The 16,194-nt window shown below is 38.9% G+C and overlaps 2 protein-coding genes across 3 annotated transcripts in view; one reads left to right on the top strand and one right to left on the bottom strand.

Moving 5' to 3' along the window:
• Positions 1 to 1,744, top strand: part of ly75 (lymphocyte antigen 75) — a 45,729-nt gene extending 43,985 nt beyond the window's left edge. The window contains exons 37-38 of the mRNA XM_066688622.1: positions 491 to 511; positions 671 to 1,744. Of these exons, the coding sequence (XP_066544719.1) occupies positions 491 to 511; positions 671 to 879 (230 nt within the window). The 3' untranslated portion in view covers positions 880 to 1,744. The remainder of the gene's footprint in view (positions 1 to 490; positions 512 to 670) is intronic.
• Positions 1,745 to 3,051: 1,307 nt separating this feature from the next.
• marchf7 (membrane-associated ring finger (C3HC4) 7) lies at positions 3,052 to 14,735 on the bottom strand. Of its 2 annotated transcripts, XM_066688625.1 has the most exons (11): positions 14,665 to 14,735; positions 11,368 to 11,562; positions 9,340 to 9,489; positions 8,619 to 8,796; positions 7,807 to 7,968; positions 6,220 to 7,360; positions 5,506 to 5,675; positions 5,269 to 5,378; positions 4,869 to 4,970; positions 4,498 to 4,546; positions 3,052 to 3,997 (listed from the first exon to the last, which is right to left on the bottom strand). In XM_066688625.1, the coding sequence occupies exons 2-11, from the start codon at positions 11,551 to 11,553 to the stop codon at positions 3,891 to 3,893; spliced, it is 2,355 nt and encodes a 784-aa protein (XP_066544722.1). In that variant the 5' UTR covers positions 11,554 to 11,562; positions 14,665 to 14,735; the 3' UTR covers positions 3,052 to 3,890. The 2 variants fall into 2 exon arrangements, with proteins under 2 accessions (XP_066544722.1, XP_066544723.1); XM_066688626.1 differs by lacking the exon at positions 4,498 to 4,546.
• Between the last annotated feature and the right edge of the window lie 1,459 nt (positions 14,736 to 16,194).

Here is a 16,194-nt window from a genome sequence, read left to right as displayed (position 1 = left end):
GCAGTGTGACGGACTGAGGTGTAATTGCTTCGAGAAACGGACAGGCTCCGAGCCTCCTGCTGCAGGGACGATGTCTTTTTAGACAGCAGCCAGCAGCCGACGATTTGTATAAGCTGGAATCGAAGGGAGCCCAAGTGTGTGATAGAATGAATGCCCGTTCATCATCTTCATTGCTGGTATCTGGGCTGTCATTTGAGCTAGGCCTTAATGTCCCGAACCAGTAATGAAATTGAAGTCTTTATTTGGAAGGTTCTTTTTAAATAAACATGGCATTGGCTCACGTGTAAGTAGATAAGATTATAAGGATTTCATAGCAGAGGAAATGAGACTGAAGTCAGCTGTTCCTCATATCCTGGTATAAGCTGAGTGGGTCAGTATTAACTGCAGTCATATTTGACGTGCTGTAAACATGTAGATATCTGTGGCATAACAAATATAATAATTACTATGCTTTGCATTATGTTCATGTGTATTTCTTTTTCTCATACAGAGTCGTCTCAAGATGCAAACCGTAAGTAATCATCTAAACGTTACATTGTTGGAAGGAAAAAAAAAAAGCCAGGGTAAAGTTATATGGTCATATGAACAGTTTAAAAGTCTTATTTTAATCTTGCAGTGACATCATACAGTGTTCATGCCTGACAAGGTTTTATTTTTTCATCCCTTGTAGATTCAAGTAACCGACCACTGCTCTCGGCCCTCGTCATTCTGAGTGTCCTCATCATCCTGGCCGTCTCGACTGCGTTCTGGTTCTTTCATCAGAAACATTCCTCCGGCTCCGGTTTATTTACTTCGTTCGAGTACCATCCTCCCTTCCGATCTCCGACCAACGACGAGGCGTCCTTAGTGGAGGCAGAAGAGACGGAATACACGGCATAAGTCAGATCTCTGGGTACCGTTTCGATCAATCGTTACAACTGAAAGCCATTGCTAACTTCATAGGGTTGACGGCTCTGGAAATGAAATGCAACAAATTTCAGGTTTCAAATTTGCAGTTTGAAATGCATTTTTTATCTCCACATTTACAACCACTGTTAATTAGTAGAGCACCCTTGGACAAAATAGTGTCTTTTAGGAAGTGATCGTGGAGAAGCCAGTGTGTGCTGTTTTGCCCATGAGTGTACTGCTGAGCCGCCACACTATGATAGACAGCAAATATAAAAGTATTCATTATAGTTTTAAATCAGTAAAAGTTTATTTTTATATTTTGTAAAAGGCTTGAACAAAGATGCTGTTTCCACTGCTTCTTTCCAGGTGTATCAGATGACATTTAGTCAAGTACGATGCTTTTTGGTTCCTATATTACTACACCATGACCAGCCCCAGCGCACATGAATCGGCCATCCTTCAGACAGCTCAGCTGGAACACAAGCAGACAGACTGGTCAGCTGAGCTGTCCCAAGGATGAGGCAGTGAAAAAGTTTCCATGACAGAAGCCATATTAATAACCCTGAGCAGGCAGGGCAGTTTATTTTTCAGCAGGTATCCAGTACTGTACTTTTAATTTGCTTAACAGTTCTTGAACAAAAGTGTACACTATTTTAAATAGTGATTTTTTTTTCTGATCTGCTGCTGATCTTGTTACTATCCCTACTAAAACTATTTGTCACAATCTTGGAAGCAAATCTCAAACACTTAACATCTAAATTTGAAATGCTGATAAGGGTTTTGTTGAAAGTAACTCGTGAAACAAATTTTATACTTTTAAATCATGTTCAATAAATGTTTCTTGCGGTGGTCAAAATGTAAGTGTGTGAATTCTACATGTATTGTTTGCTGCATTAATCCAAGACTAATACTCTCAATGGGACTAGAAATAGGGACTGGTCAGATAATCCTTTGAACACATTTGAGACTGCCTAGGACTCGATCGTAAGAACTGTATCAAGAGATTTAAATGTGCTAAATTGATCATGTAGCTAAACACCCTTAAGACAGGATACTCTTTATACATTTTTAAATATTTAAATGTAGGAAACCAAAACTAAATGGTGTTACATCATTTTAGCAATATATTGGTGGAAAGACCATAATTCATTTCTTTGACAAGGGTGGCAACCGTTTCGATCAATCGTTACAACTGAAAGCCATTGCTAACTTCATAGGGTTGACGGCTCTGGAAATGAAATGCAACAAATTTCAGGTTTCAAATTTGCAGTTTGAAATGCATTTTTTATCTCCACATTTACAACCACTGTTAATTAGTAGAGCACCCTTTGTTGAAAGTAACTCGTGAAACAAATTTTATACTTTTAAATCATGTTCAATAAATGTTTCTTGCGGTGGTCAAAATGTAAGTGTGTGAATTCTACATGTATTGTTTGCTGCATTAATCCAAGACTAATACTCTCAATGGGACTAGAAATAGGGACTGGTCAGATAATCCTTTGAACACATTTGAGACTGCCTAGGACTCGATCGTAAGAACTGTATCAAGAGATTTAAATGTGCTAAATTGATCATGTAGCTAAACACCCTTAAGACAGGATACTCTTTATACATTTTTAAATATTTAAATGTAGGAAACCAAAACTAAATGGTGTTACATCATTTTAGCAATATATTGGTGGAAAGACCATAATTCATTTCTTTGACAAGGGTGGCAACGGGAAAAATACAAATTAAATTGGTTGTCTTGTCTTAGTAATCAATAATAGTTCTGCAGCCTTTGCACCGTTTATGTTGCCTTCTGTATAGCAAAATTTACAACCCTGTGACACCTGAGCATGTTTAGCGAGAGGGATGACAGTAGTGTTACACAGGCTCTATTGGTACAGAATATCAGTTTTCATGTTAATAGAAGAGCGCTACAGCGGCTGCCACTCCGCAGGCAGAGCAGCCATTTGCACAGGCAGACTCCAGCTGCATACAGGACAGGGGCCACGCTGCTGGGAGCCCCACTTGAATAAGCTGGTTTGGTCGTTCAGCTAATTTAGGACTCGGACATCCAAAACCGTTCCACATCAAGCCGATGATAAAGAGAGCATATGTCTTCAATAGATGCAATACAGGCTAATCCATTGAGAACAATCACATGACTATGACAACAGGTACATCTAACCTTTTATTAATCTTATACAACAAACCATTTAATCAAAACAACTTGTTAAGTCAAGCAAAATCCATAGAAGAAATCCTTAAGTGTGAAGTCAATCCAGAACATTATAAAGCTGCGAAAATGTAAATTTTATCTTAAATTTACAACAGAAAATAAATGACTTACAGTGAACAATAATGAAAACCAGTTGTCCCTTCAGTACAGTTTTTTTTTTTTTTTTTTTTAAACCTTTAGTCATTTGCTCTCCCCCCCCCCCCCAACACACACACACACACACACCAGGTGATATAGAGTACAAAAATGCTGGAAAGGGGGAATGTTTGCAGCTTTTACATAAATCCTAGATTTTCCCCCAGTTTTCAAACACAGGTATGAATAAAATAAGGCATTTCTTTACAAAACCTTGCCTGTTGCTTGCAGTTCATCTGTAAGACTTAACACACCGGTGTGCGAGTTTTGCCTGCACACAGGAACAGTTTTAGCTTCAGATTTGAGTAAGTATTTAAAGCACTCATGGTATACAGTAGCTTGATAGTGTCTACTATTATAAATGTAATCAAATGAATAAAGCGTGAGAAAATGCACTCATTTCTACTATGCCATCAAAATAAGTTGTTCTCATAAAAGGGAAAAAAACCAACCACTTAACATTTCCCACATAAATCCTACCTATAAAACATCCCTTAAGGCAAAATGTACCAATTTGTTTTGAATATTTTACCAAAGATAGGCTTTTTGACCCTAAAAATATCTGTATACCATGAAAAGGGCATGATTGCCATTAAAGAATCATAACAAAAGGGATGTTGTATTGTTCCAATTACTCTTCTGTTCAATACTGTTCCTCCTCTTCCTCCTCATCGTCATCGTCGTCATCATCAAAATCAAAAGATGGTCTGCTGTCATTTTCAACCTCCTCTTCAGATTCCTCATAAGAGCCTGGAAGGCAATTAAGAAATACATTTACTTTTATGTAACACAGCAGCCAAAAAATGCTTACTGATGTAATTTTACATTAGATTCAAAGTTTTGGGTGTTTCTTGTTTGTTTTTAGGCAGGGGGGTGACAATTCATCTTTCACACAAAAGCAAGGTCAACTGGAAGGTCAGAACTCCATTGATGCATGTGGTTCAAACTGAGCAAGTCATGAATGGTTTGAGGACAACTCTATACCTCAGCTCATGTCAACTAGTTTTCAATCCACCCATGTATATTAAAACGGTTAAAGAATATTCACAAAAGTGCATCCTTACAACACTGCTTTCACACAAACTCAAATCCATAAAATCAAAAGTATCGGTTGGCTTTGATATTCAGCAATTTTAAATGTAGTAATAAATGTAGAATCTATTTTCTTATGGAGAACAGAGCCCTTCAGTGTGATATTACAGACATTTTTCTGTATCGCATGAATACCCCACAGTAAATTCAAAACATACTTTCAAGATCATCCATGTGCTCATGAAGGGTTCTTGCTAGGTTGAAAAACTGAGTGAAAAAGAGGAAAAGCTTTAAGCCACATTTAATTTCAACATTTCGTACAATAAAAGCAAGATTACATTTCAATCATCTGTAAGGACCCAGAGTTACACTAGGAACTAGACACTTCTGAGCATCGTCATGTTAAGCTACCACGAACACCACTGGGACATGCAAGGCTAAACTCGAGCGTCTTGGACGTTTAACATTTTAACTACAACTACTGGGGATCCAAGATGCAAGAACATTCATTTTATAAACAGCCAATTAACTGGTCGATGTACAAAAGTACCTTTATTACAAAATGAGACCCGAAAATTAAAATTCTTACCCCGGCATCATTGGCAGCACCCAACACATCCGAAAAACGCTGCTCACACAAATGCAGCAGGACGACAAGGTAAAGGCCACAGCTGATAAACTCATACTCTGCCTGAAAAACATAATATAATGAAAATAGAGATTTGAATGCATCTTCCTCAAGGGTTACCATTGCCAATTGTATAATTACAGATAGTCATTCCCCTCTTCATAAAAAAAACATTCCACACATTTAAGGATTCGGTTGGATTTCTAATTTGAAAATTAATTTGGAAAGCATGTCCGGCACCAAGAGAGCAAGACGAAACAAAACAGACCAGTATTCTCCCATGATGGAGAAAATACATTCATGGGGGTTTAACTCAGACTTGATCAGTTCAAAATGGAAAGCCCTTCAGTTTAGTACTTACCCTTTCACTTGCATGTGTTCTGTACAACTCATTGATGTCAAAATTTTCAATGTTAAGATGCAGCTTCTCTTTACAAAGCTCACAGGTAGTTATAGCTTCCAAGTTCGAACCTACAGAAGGTGAAATAGAATCCATTAGCTTCTTGTACCAGCTTCATTTTCTCACATTTACATTCCAAACAAATGTAGCACTGACTGGCACAAAACAAATCTGTGAGAAAAAAGGGAAAAGGTTTACCCGAGTTAATTTTGGATCGCAGCCACTTTTTCATACAGTCCTGATGAACATACTGCAAACTGCCAGTGCACCTGCAGGGCTCGATCAGCGGATTTGACGGGGTTTCAGTCCCCATTTGGCAAATGCGGCACAGGTCTCCCTCCTCATCGTCGGACTCTTCTAAAAGGAGGCTGAGATTAAGAGTGCGGGGGGGGAGAGTCAATATTTTAAATGACTGCAGCATATAGGCAGATACAATAAAATGCAAAGTATGCAAGCTAGACCAAAAGAAAGTCTTTTGCATTTAGTACCAAAATATTTTGCATAGTGTAGCAGAGTTCAAACAGTCGTGTCAAAGTTTTATGCATTACGTAGTAGTACAAATGTAACGGTAAAAGTATAGGAATGCACAGTTGGAGTTGGTAAAGGAAAGCATGCCTGTTCTCTGTACATAATATCAATTTTATAAGCACTCGTTCATGTTGGACAGCAATGCAGCTGAACAAAGTTCCACACATTTCCTGTCAGTCAGATTTGCTAACCATTTAACTAGTCACAAATTCATTACTATGTGGAACCTGCTTGGAGAAACATATTACTGCACTTAAATTCCTGCTGGTCAGTTGCAACAAGCATGCATAAGTTAAAATTACTTATTCTTCTACAGGTTATACTTAAAATTCCAAAACATTATTACTGAAAAGAAAGGACCCAGTGATGCCCACCCACTTTTACCTCTCCTGGATTTTCTTCAGCTTCTCTGGGTCTCTCGAAGGAACAGACTTGCCACTTTCCTGTCCATCAGGTTGAGTTCTACCAGCGGCCATGATGTCGACAGTTATCATAACATTATCAGGCAAGGTGCTTTCCAACGTGGAAGGCATGGCGAGGCGAAACAACGAGTTCGGAACGATTCCAGAGAGTCGCGGATTCCGCCCCGCCGGGGAAGCATCGTGGGCAGGAGTGCTGGACTCGGCCGCCGCGGGGGAAGCAGATGCTCCAGCACCTTGAGATTCTTCATCTTGATCCCCACCAGAGGCTTTGCTTTCACAGGACTCCCTTCTACTCCAAAGACCTTGAGACTCTCCATACATCTCATCTGAGCTGGATGCCATTCGGGCAGTCTCGTCCCTGCCTTCTCTTCTCCTCCGGGAGAACAGTGGGGTGCAACGGTTTCTAAATGAAGACGAGAGCCAGGAGCCAGAGCTTCGGTTTTCAGCACTAGCGGATCTTGAGGTTTCTGGCACCGATTCGGTATTGCGCGTTTCTAGTACAGGAGGTAAACCTTGCCGTCTTCGTCTCAGAAACGTGAAGCCTTGAGAGGAATCTGTAGCTCTTCTCTCCGAAACCTCAGGGCTGCTGTTCCTGCTATCACTACTTTGGGAAGAATTTTCAGCTCTTGGGACATCATATGCCTCTTCTGTGGATGATTCAAAAGACCTTGAACTTGAACCTGAAGAATCCTGGCTTGACCTTCTAGAAAAGAATGTGGAGGACATGCTGCAGGCCAGGCGTGACAGTAACTGTCTGGTTGTCCGTCTACCATCTGAATCACTGGTCTCGGTGGATTGCCTTTGAGGGGGGCTCGGAGGTGTAGTAGTGGTCCGTTCAGAGAGTGGTATATACCAAGCACAAGACCTTGAAGAGGCGTTCCTGGACTCCGGTGCCACGGTTGGCTGAGGAGATTCTTGATCTTTTGAGGACACAGAACTAGAAGACCTAGAAGCGTTCCTACATGTATCTCTGTATAATAACGACCGCTCGTAATCAGATGTCATATGATGACTTGTAGAACGATTCACCCTGCTGGATGTAAAGGAGCTCTCCTTGGGCCTTGCTCCTTGTGCATATGAGGAGGTCACACGGTCTTGAAGATCTAGGCCAATACACAGACAAGTATAATATATATATACACACATACATAAAAAAGCAAGACGATTTAGTTTCCTTACAAAAATGGTTTTGGCAAAACATTTAAGCATGACCTTCCCCTGAGCTTAGCTTCAATACATTAATGTATCCATTAAACCACTTTCCCCACCTACGTCAATGCAAGTGGAAAAAGGAGTTTTAAAGGATGTCTTTCCAGGAGCATGAAGTTATTTGGTATAATGACTAGGTTATTAAAGCAACAACTCTACTAAGCATTACACAAAGTACCAGACCCCAAAAACAGAGATTTTGAGTCTGCACTCAAGTAAAACAGAGGAAAATATAACATCAAAAGCAGAAAATGTCAACATGGGCACCTGCATTCAACTGTATACTATAGTCTATATTAAAAAGACCAAGAAAATAAAATAAAAGCTCAGTTGTACATACACAATGATGAGGAAAGTAAACCTCCATTCCTGCGGCTGTGGTCTCCATAGCTGGAGAGACTGGCCTCGGCTCTCTTATCTAGCTCTCGCCTAGAGCGAAGGGACTCCGAGGATGAGGAGGATGACGACGATCTGGAAACCGGGCTGTACTTCCATGAAGAATCTAAAAGGAGAGGTTTCAGTTTGTTATGCACTTGTATGTTAAAAAGATTCAAGTGACTGTTAAAGGGTTCATATAGGTCACCTCAGGCAGAGCAAGTTGAGAGAGCCTCCAAAATGACAAGCCCTTATTTACATTTATAAAGGATTTAAAATTACAACGCATAATGCAATTGTTTGGAAAGTTATTTAACAGTATTCAACCACTTGGGGATTGTGAAAAGAAAACAAGGGTATTTAATATTATAATGATAGGTTTATATGAACCCTTTAACACATTAAATTCACTGCATGAATTGCTCCACGTTAGGTTTTTGTAACAATTTAATAGGATATATAAAGTACCTTATTTTAGTTTATAATAGTGAATTATTATATATTTAATATTTAATATTTCTAGTTACAAAATAAGCAATTATCTCCCTACAGCCAGGGACAACCATCCATAGAACTCAATGCAGGAGTCTTCAACATTCAGAAATGTAGCCTCCATTTTGTGACAGTTGAATTGCTATGGAATTGTTTGGGCTCATACTTTTTTGTTAAGTAGTAACACTTAGATTTGACTTAATAAAAGGCTTCTTCCAATTCTTATGAATCACAGGAAAACATTCCTCTAGAACCAAATGCATGAATTGGCCAGTGACGACATACCTGAAATGCTCCCAATGCCACTGTAGCTACTGTTCACTCCAGACGAAGACGCGCTTCTCGAGTATGTTGCTCGGTTTGTGTAGGACAGCTTCGGCCTTTTAGAATCAGTATCTTGGGATGCACTGAGGAGCCCGCAGTAGGTTCCTTGCCGTCTTTCAGATTCACCCTGATGACTCAACTATAAAGAGAGAACACATTCACATCACAATACAGATGCCTTTCAGGTACCTGACTATTGTAAATGAACACTCCATCTCAGATGACCCATCCATTTAAAGTATTAGAGCAGTACTAGCAAGTTCATACAAATTGGTCCTTGCATCCGCTGAGATTGTAAACCACTTTGTAGTTTTTCCAAGAAACTGTGTCACACTGCTACATCAGTGCATAATACAAGAGTATATTCTTAGATTAGCATGAAGAGTCAGAGCTGCGAGTGGGTGGGGATGAAAAAATGAAAAGATACATGGCCTGGTTACAAAACATTTTTCAAACCATCTGTGTGCTACTATGAAGCAACATCAAGCTACTGTTGCATTAGTAGTTGCTTTTCTTTAAACATATGCTCTGACAAATTGCTCAACATGCAACAGTAACAGTTGGTATAAAGCAATATCGTTTAGCTTTGGTCATGTCATCAGTAACTTAATGCCATAAAACTGCAAAAGCTTATTTAAGACACATTAAATGAGCTTGCTCTACTGTAAATTGGCCATATTACCAGTTTACTCCTGGTTCCTACAGAGGTGTCAGACCAGGAGCGATCATATGATGTAGAAGCTGGTGTCAAAGATGGAGAAGAAAGTTTCCAGCTGGAATGGCGGCTTTCTGGAAAGCTGTAATCTCTGGAGGAGCTGTGGAACCTGGAGCTCTAGTGGAAATAAAACGTGTCTGGTAAACAATGGATAAACAAAGGAGACAAAATGTGTAGCTATGCCTAATCACTAGGAGCTCCTGCTTTTGTGCTTTGAGCTTTTTCCTAGGATGATATACATACACAAGGATTACTGAAAACAGATACTTCAAAAAATCTTCAGAGATGGCAAACCTTTAAATGTGATTTTGCAGAATTGTGAACTAGATTATGTGCATTCCTTGATTATTAAGTTAAATGTTAGTAGTAGAAATACTGATCATAGTTGCCAAGTCATAATAATGCTTGCATGTACAGGTTTCATTATAGCGACAAAGACTGATCTAAAATTATAAATATTGACAGTTTGATAATCAGTAAAGGGAGTTCAGTGAATTTCCTTCTCCAGAGAAACCTCAAATTCATAACACTGGAGTCTAAGGACTGTAAATATGGCAATATACATTTAAACTGATTGAACAAATTAACTGTATAATTTGGGCAGCACTCAATAATACAGTCAAACTACTGAAATTATATTTTATATTCCAAAAGCATCTGAAGAAAGCCTGTGGTATGTGGGCACTACTGCTAAGCCCACACAAACTGCAAAAAATCTGCCTAATGCATATTTTTATAATACTATGCTGGCCTTGGCATTAGTATGGAAATGTAATTTGTTGAAGGATATGACAAATCACACCTTCAGTTACATAAAATACAAAATCTCCCTCAAGTCAAATTTCAGATATGCAATAATTTCCACATTTGTACACTATACACCAGAATAACAATATTTAGACCTTGCTGGTGCACCCCGCATGAACGTGAGCAAATATCTCTGTGGCCACCTCCAGAAAAGCTGTACAAAATATCCCTTAATGCCATAGTAACTTAATCTTCTGGGACAGTCATTGACAAGCAGACTGGAATATACGATGCCTGGAATCTCAGCAAGACTAAAAAAAGACTTGCTAATATAGCAACTGTAATTTGAATAGCTCCACATAAAAACAGATTACAGCTGGAGAGCTCTTCCAGTGCTAAAGCTGGGCCGACAGACTACTGCACCATTTCACAGAGGTTAAGGCAAGCTTACTTCTTGAGAATTTCACATCCGCCCTCTTTTCAATAGAGCATGTACACAATTCTAATGGCTGTAATAGTGTGTGTGTCAGATATGGAAGCTCCCCCGATGCACATTGACAGAAACACACTATTCCCCTGCAAACTGACTAGCAGCATTAGGCCTGGGAGCTCAAGGGAAAAAGCTGTTGGTGCTCAAACCTGGGAAACAACATAGAAAGAGGAAGCAGGCGCTAGGAATCCCAAAGCAGCCATTAGTGTTCTACGGATATTTAAAAAAAAAAAAAGCCACAGTAAAGTCTGAAGATATCAAAATCAAACCGTTTACTTGTATAACACATTGAAAATAGTTCTGTTTGTGTACCATTTTCAAACTCCCATTTAGTTTACAAAAATAATGAGAAGCCGTAGAAAGCAACAACAAAAAACAGAATACAAGCTCTACAAATCCCATGCAATAAGGATATTTTCAATCAGTATGCACTTTATGAGTAGCATGTGGCGTTTTCACCTTAAGGCATGAATCAACAAGGTTTTGAATTACTGCTTACTCAAGACTGTGGTACAGCTATAACAAGTTTCTTTCACGGTGGTCTAATTAGAGGGATGGAATTCAAAATCTGAATTGAATTAAAGCACTAAAGGCTGCTCAAACAGGAAGTACCAAATACCTGTTGAGAAGGTCCATTGTTCAGACATATTACTACTGCCTTATTAGGAGGTATTCACTTTGTAAGAATCTGTACACACAAATCATTTGAATTCCCCCCTCATTCCACCAATCTAATGAGTAAGACCTGTGAGAGGTACCTGGTACTCTGACTCCAGTTTGACAGGGGTGCCTCTGGAGTATCGCTCGCTACTCAGCACATTGGCCCTGCCTGAGTACAGCCTGCTGGAGCCCAGAGGTGAGGAGACTGAGGACGGGGAGGAGGAAGAGGACGAAGATGAAGAGCTAGATGGCATGAAAGGCAGCCTTCTTGGTTTCGAATCCATCTCTGTAAACTGGGGAAAAAATAACAAAATTAGTCCCAAGACACAAATGTATCAAATCTAAAACGGTCTCCCATTAGCGGACTGGTGCGTGCAACAAGGACTCCATTATTAGTCAAACAACAATATTGTTTGCATTGTTTTAACACATTATAACTAGTTTACTACCATTCAAATACTTTCCAGCTGGGGTCAAGAAGCATTTATGTTCTGGATTTGTCGGTCTCTGCAAATCCAACCAAACAGATCAGAGGAATGCGGTAAAGGCATCGGTGCCAAGGTAAAAACATGTAAACCAGTGGGATCTTGGCTGGTATAAATGCAACTGCCCTTGAGCTTCCAAATATTTCATTAGAGCAGCCAAATTGGGAGTCTGCCTTACTGTAATACAAACCAATTAAATGCCAAATGATCTTCCCACACGAAAATAAGAACTGCATCCAAATTAAGAGCCGAACCTTGCAAGTTTCTTCATCTGTATCATTTTTCAAGAAATGGAAAAGCATTAGAAAGAGCCCAACTGTTTGCAAAGTGAAAACAATAACTATTTCAAACCTTTCTGAGTTTGCTTTCAAGTTTTAAATGGCAGTGCATGCAATAGCAGCCTACAAATAGCTCCAAACACTTTGCATCTCAAAAGACCTTGTCATACATATATCCAACTTGGACAACTACAGAAGAATTACAGCACATTGGGAATTTGAATCTGCTTGGTGTAACTTCATAAATAATTTAGGCTAAGTATAGGAGAACAATGAAAAGCATTTCCAAAAATGAAAAATGCCCAGCACTCAAAAGACACACCACTGAATCAGTGATCCATTTTCCAGCTGCAGAGTTGCTAAACTTGGCTGGAGACACACAAGATGCCATATTTGCCTTGTGTGGTATTTTCACAGCAGAGTAAGGCATTGACAAACTGCAAACTTTCCTGAGCAAGCAACTCGCCAAGTCAAGGAATGGCCTGCTCATGTGTGCCCATCAGGACTCTGCAACTTGCATTAAGTCTACTGATGTAGTCAACAAAGTGTAAGGGTGTTAATGTCTTCCCTGTTATATGGCAACTGGTCACAGCCCAGTTTAAACCACGTTCAAACATTTTATAGATTAAAATAATTGGGTGTGCTTTATAAACCTGGTCATCCATTTATTTAAAGTTTCTGTATATGGTAATTGCCACAATTGTGCCACAACAAGGGGTTTAAACTGTAAAATGACAGACTAAAACAACTAAATTTTGATTAGGATAATTCATGTTTTGTTCATTTGTCCCAAAAATTAAGCGAGCATTCGATCAGACACTTTCAAGACGCTCCACAAAACCAAAACAACGTCAGCTAGCCCGGTGAGCTAAAGTAGTCAGACATTACCATTGGATGACTGTTTGCAAGTCAAATTAGAGGATGACGTCTGGCATACATGTTCAATCCGCTCCACAGTACTGCCCAACAATCTTAAACTTAAACTAAGTTACAACGTCACTGTAGGTACAACAGTAGAAATGACAGATTTTGTGTAGAGACAGAATGTAAAGACACTGCTTTATGAAAATACAAATCCAAAACATGAAAGAATATGGATTCTATCCCTAATGGATTTCTGCATTCTGCAGGTGGTACCATATGTCATAACCACTGAAATCCAGGTCAGCCAAGCACTGGATGTATAACCCAGGGCTTAATGGATGTTTAATTCTTTGCCGAGCCTTTCTGGGATTCTAATAACATGCCTCCAATCATGTTTAACCCAGAATACACTCTCATTAGTCAGAAAGGCTCACGTTTTGTTAGCATCCATTAATAAACCTAGTATTGTACATAAGGAATACCCCTAAGCACCACTTTAGACCTTTTGTCTGCAATATTTGTATGCAGTACATAATTGAGTTTAAATCAGCTAAATAAAAATGGCTTAAATCTACTGATAGACAGACCTGACTTAGTAAACTATCATACGAAGATTTAATTTATATTTCTACAAAAAAGCTGCCAAGTCACATCTCACATGAGTGAAAAGTTCATTTTTTTTAAATATAAAATGGATTACATGCGGTTGGATTTTATACAAGTGATCTCAGCATATATGAGCTGCATCAGCTATGATCTGAATGCAATGTTCTTAAATTATAAGTGTCAATCTGCTTTTGATTAGATTTTAGGGGATAAAACACACGTGGAAGGGTTATGCATTATTAAAATGTAATGGCAAATAAACCTAAAAAACACATTGAACTGCTACATGAATAGATCCATGAAATGCATGTGACAAATCAGAAAACACAGCAACGCTGATGCAATGCAAAACATTTGAAAAGATTGCCTATGAAGTAGTACTTCAAAGTCAATCCAGTCAATAAAGGGTTATTTCCGTATGCAAATTGGTCAGCGTTGTCAACAATGTATATATCAATGTGTAAGGCAGGGGTCAAGACGTGATTTGAAAATATATATGAATTTAAACCATAACTATACACCGGCTCTACTCTCTCTGTACAGCTTCGAGCTCGTCACAAGATGTCCGTTAAAGAAGCATAAATATAACTGGGAACCCACACCCGTTCAAACAACACAATGCCAACTTATGTCAAACAAAATCACCCCCAACCTCCCAAGTCTCACCAATACAAATAAACCCCTGACAATATTTCACGCAATGGAGATGGTCCATTCAAACAGGCTGGGTGACTATCTGATTGCTGGTGCTTGTGGGATTTGTTCTTGCTAATCTGAGAATGCTTCCTGACTTTGCGTTGAGATTGTCATACTGTTGCAGGGATCCGGAGGGCCTCGATTACACAAATCCTTGCAAAACAAACACACGGTATATATATACTGGTGATTTACACCTCAAGGCTTCAAATAAGTCAAATGCGGTTCTTGATGCATTTATATATATTTGTTTTTTTTACCAAGCCTGACTTGACCATATTACTATTACTGTCCCCAGTAGGCCATCATTGTACTTTGCGTTCATGGTGCATGCTCGCCATCGTCTATTTATCGATCTGCTCCTTAACTCCCGCAAAAAAAAAACATCCCAGTCCTCCTTTCACGCACCGTTGGCCCGTTATGCAGCTTTCTACACTTCCTTGTCAAATAACACACTGAGTCTTACCTCTGCCTCCCTGTTTCACTTCTCTCACCATTGATAATGGCGTCGCTGTGTTGATATAAACCGGATCACGTGACTTTTGAAGTGTAACCGGACACCAGCTGGCAAGACAAACCCCGCCTTCCGCCGTGATTGACGTAGCCCGGAACCAATGGGATGCCGTCGGAGGTGTTGCACGTCACCGAGTCTGTAAATCGTGCCTGACACCGTGACACCACATATTAAAATATTTATAGATTTTCTAAGAAATATTAATAGTGTACCTGTTGTCTGTGTTATGGTGAGCACTGTAATCTTAAAAAAAGACAACACTTTCTGTTTGGGACAGGAAACAACTCATCAGGTATGCAGTTAATTTTGACCACATTGTGTTGATGGGCTGCAATTGCAGGCTTACGAAACTGCTGCAGATGACATGTATCATAATACAACCTAAACAAAGACACCAAAGTAAATGTGGCACAGGAGTGTACTTTACAAACATATCACACCCTTAAAGACCTTTAAACAGAATTTGCACACAGCTTCCTTATTTTAATAATAAGGTCAGCATGTTTTATTATTAGTAGCATGTCATTGTTGGATTTGATGCTGTAAATCACATTTAAACACAACATGCAGTGTCTGCATTTAACAATACAGGACACTTGTCATAAAAGCTTAAGGTGACCAATTATGCAGAATAATCATTTGTTTTGTTGCATGATGGTTTTGAAGGATTGCATCTCATGGGGTCATTTAATCTCCCATGTATCTCACATGAGACATTTACCTCTATCAGCCAGAGCATGACATCTTAGATCTGTCATTCATTCAACACAGTTTTCCTATTAGATTAATAAAACCACTAGGTATTTTCTAAAACAAATCACTCTGCATGTTAGTTAAGGTGGCTACATGATTCATTGCATCACCACATTTACCATTTATAATATAATTAATATTAGGCTTACTTTTGGTCTACCACTACTTACTTATTTACATACTTTTGGTATATCACTATTTAAAATTCAATATAAACTATATATATAAAATATAAAGATGATTCACGATAAGGTCACACTGAGCACTTGTAGAGCTGTAGAAGAAACAATTATGGAAAATACATGTTATTGCTCTCCTGGAATAACTGGAACAGTCACTCTCTTTTTCTGGATAAGTCTTGCTTAACTCAGAATGTGTATGAAAAAATTAATCTCAAGTAAGGGAGGGATAAATTGAGTTTTTCCATTTTCTCTTTTGGCATTTGAGTCTAAATCTAGATGCTAATCAATATCCTGTGTGATATAATAGCATTTAATTTTGTATTAAACCCAGACATAGCCTCTAGCTAATATTATAGAGATTAAAGTAAATACTGCTACTACTACTTCTAATAATAATAATCTGAATACCGTCAGAGCTGTATCATTTAAAAAGTGTTTGTCTGAGAGGCATATCTCTGTGATTTCTGTAATGTTTGCTTGCCTTGGGCTTTGCAGACAAGTGAGGTATGCTAGTCATTAAATGTCTTTCTGTCACTGGAAAAGGAGG

Source organism: Amia ocellicauda, chromosome 16, assembly GCF_036373705.1.
Source record: "Amia ocellicauda isolate fAmiCal2 chromosome 16, fAmiCal2.hap1, whole genome shotgun sequence".
NCBI classification, from domain to species: domain Eukaryota; kingdom Metazoa; phylum Chordata; class Actinopteri; order Amiiformes; family Amiidae; genus Amia; species Amia ocellicauda.
This window is presented reverse-complemented; position numbering and strand designations above follow the sequence as displayed.

Excerpts from the sequence above, each read along its gene's own strand:
- marchf7 (XM_066688625.1), bottom strand. The coding sequence starts at position 11,553 with ATGGATTCGAAACCAAGAAGGCTGCCTTTCATGCCATCTAGCTCTTCA. Across the intron at positions 5,676-6,219 it reads CTGAAGAAAATCCAGGAGAG|CCTCCTTTTAGAAGAGTCCG; the intron begins GTAAAAGTGGGT and ends TCTTAATCTCAG. Across the intron at positions 4,547-4,868 it reads GTGCTGCCAATGATGCCGGG|TTTTTCAACCTAGCAAGAAC; the intron begins GTAAGAATTTTA and ends TTTTTCACTCAG.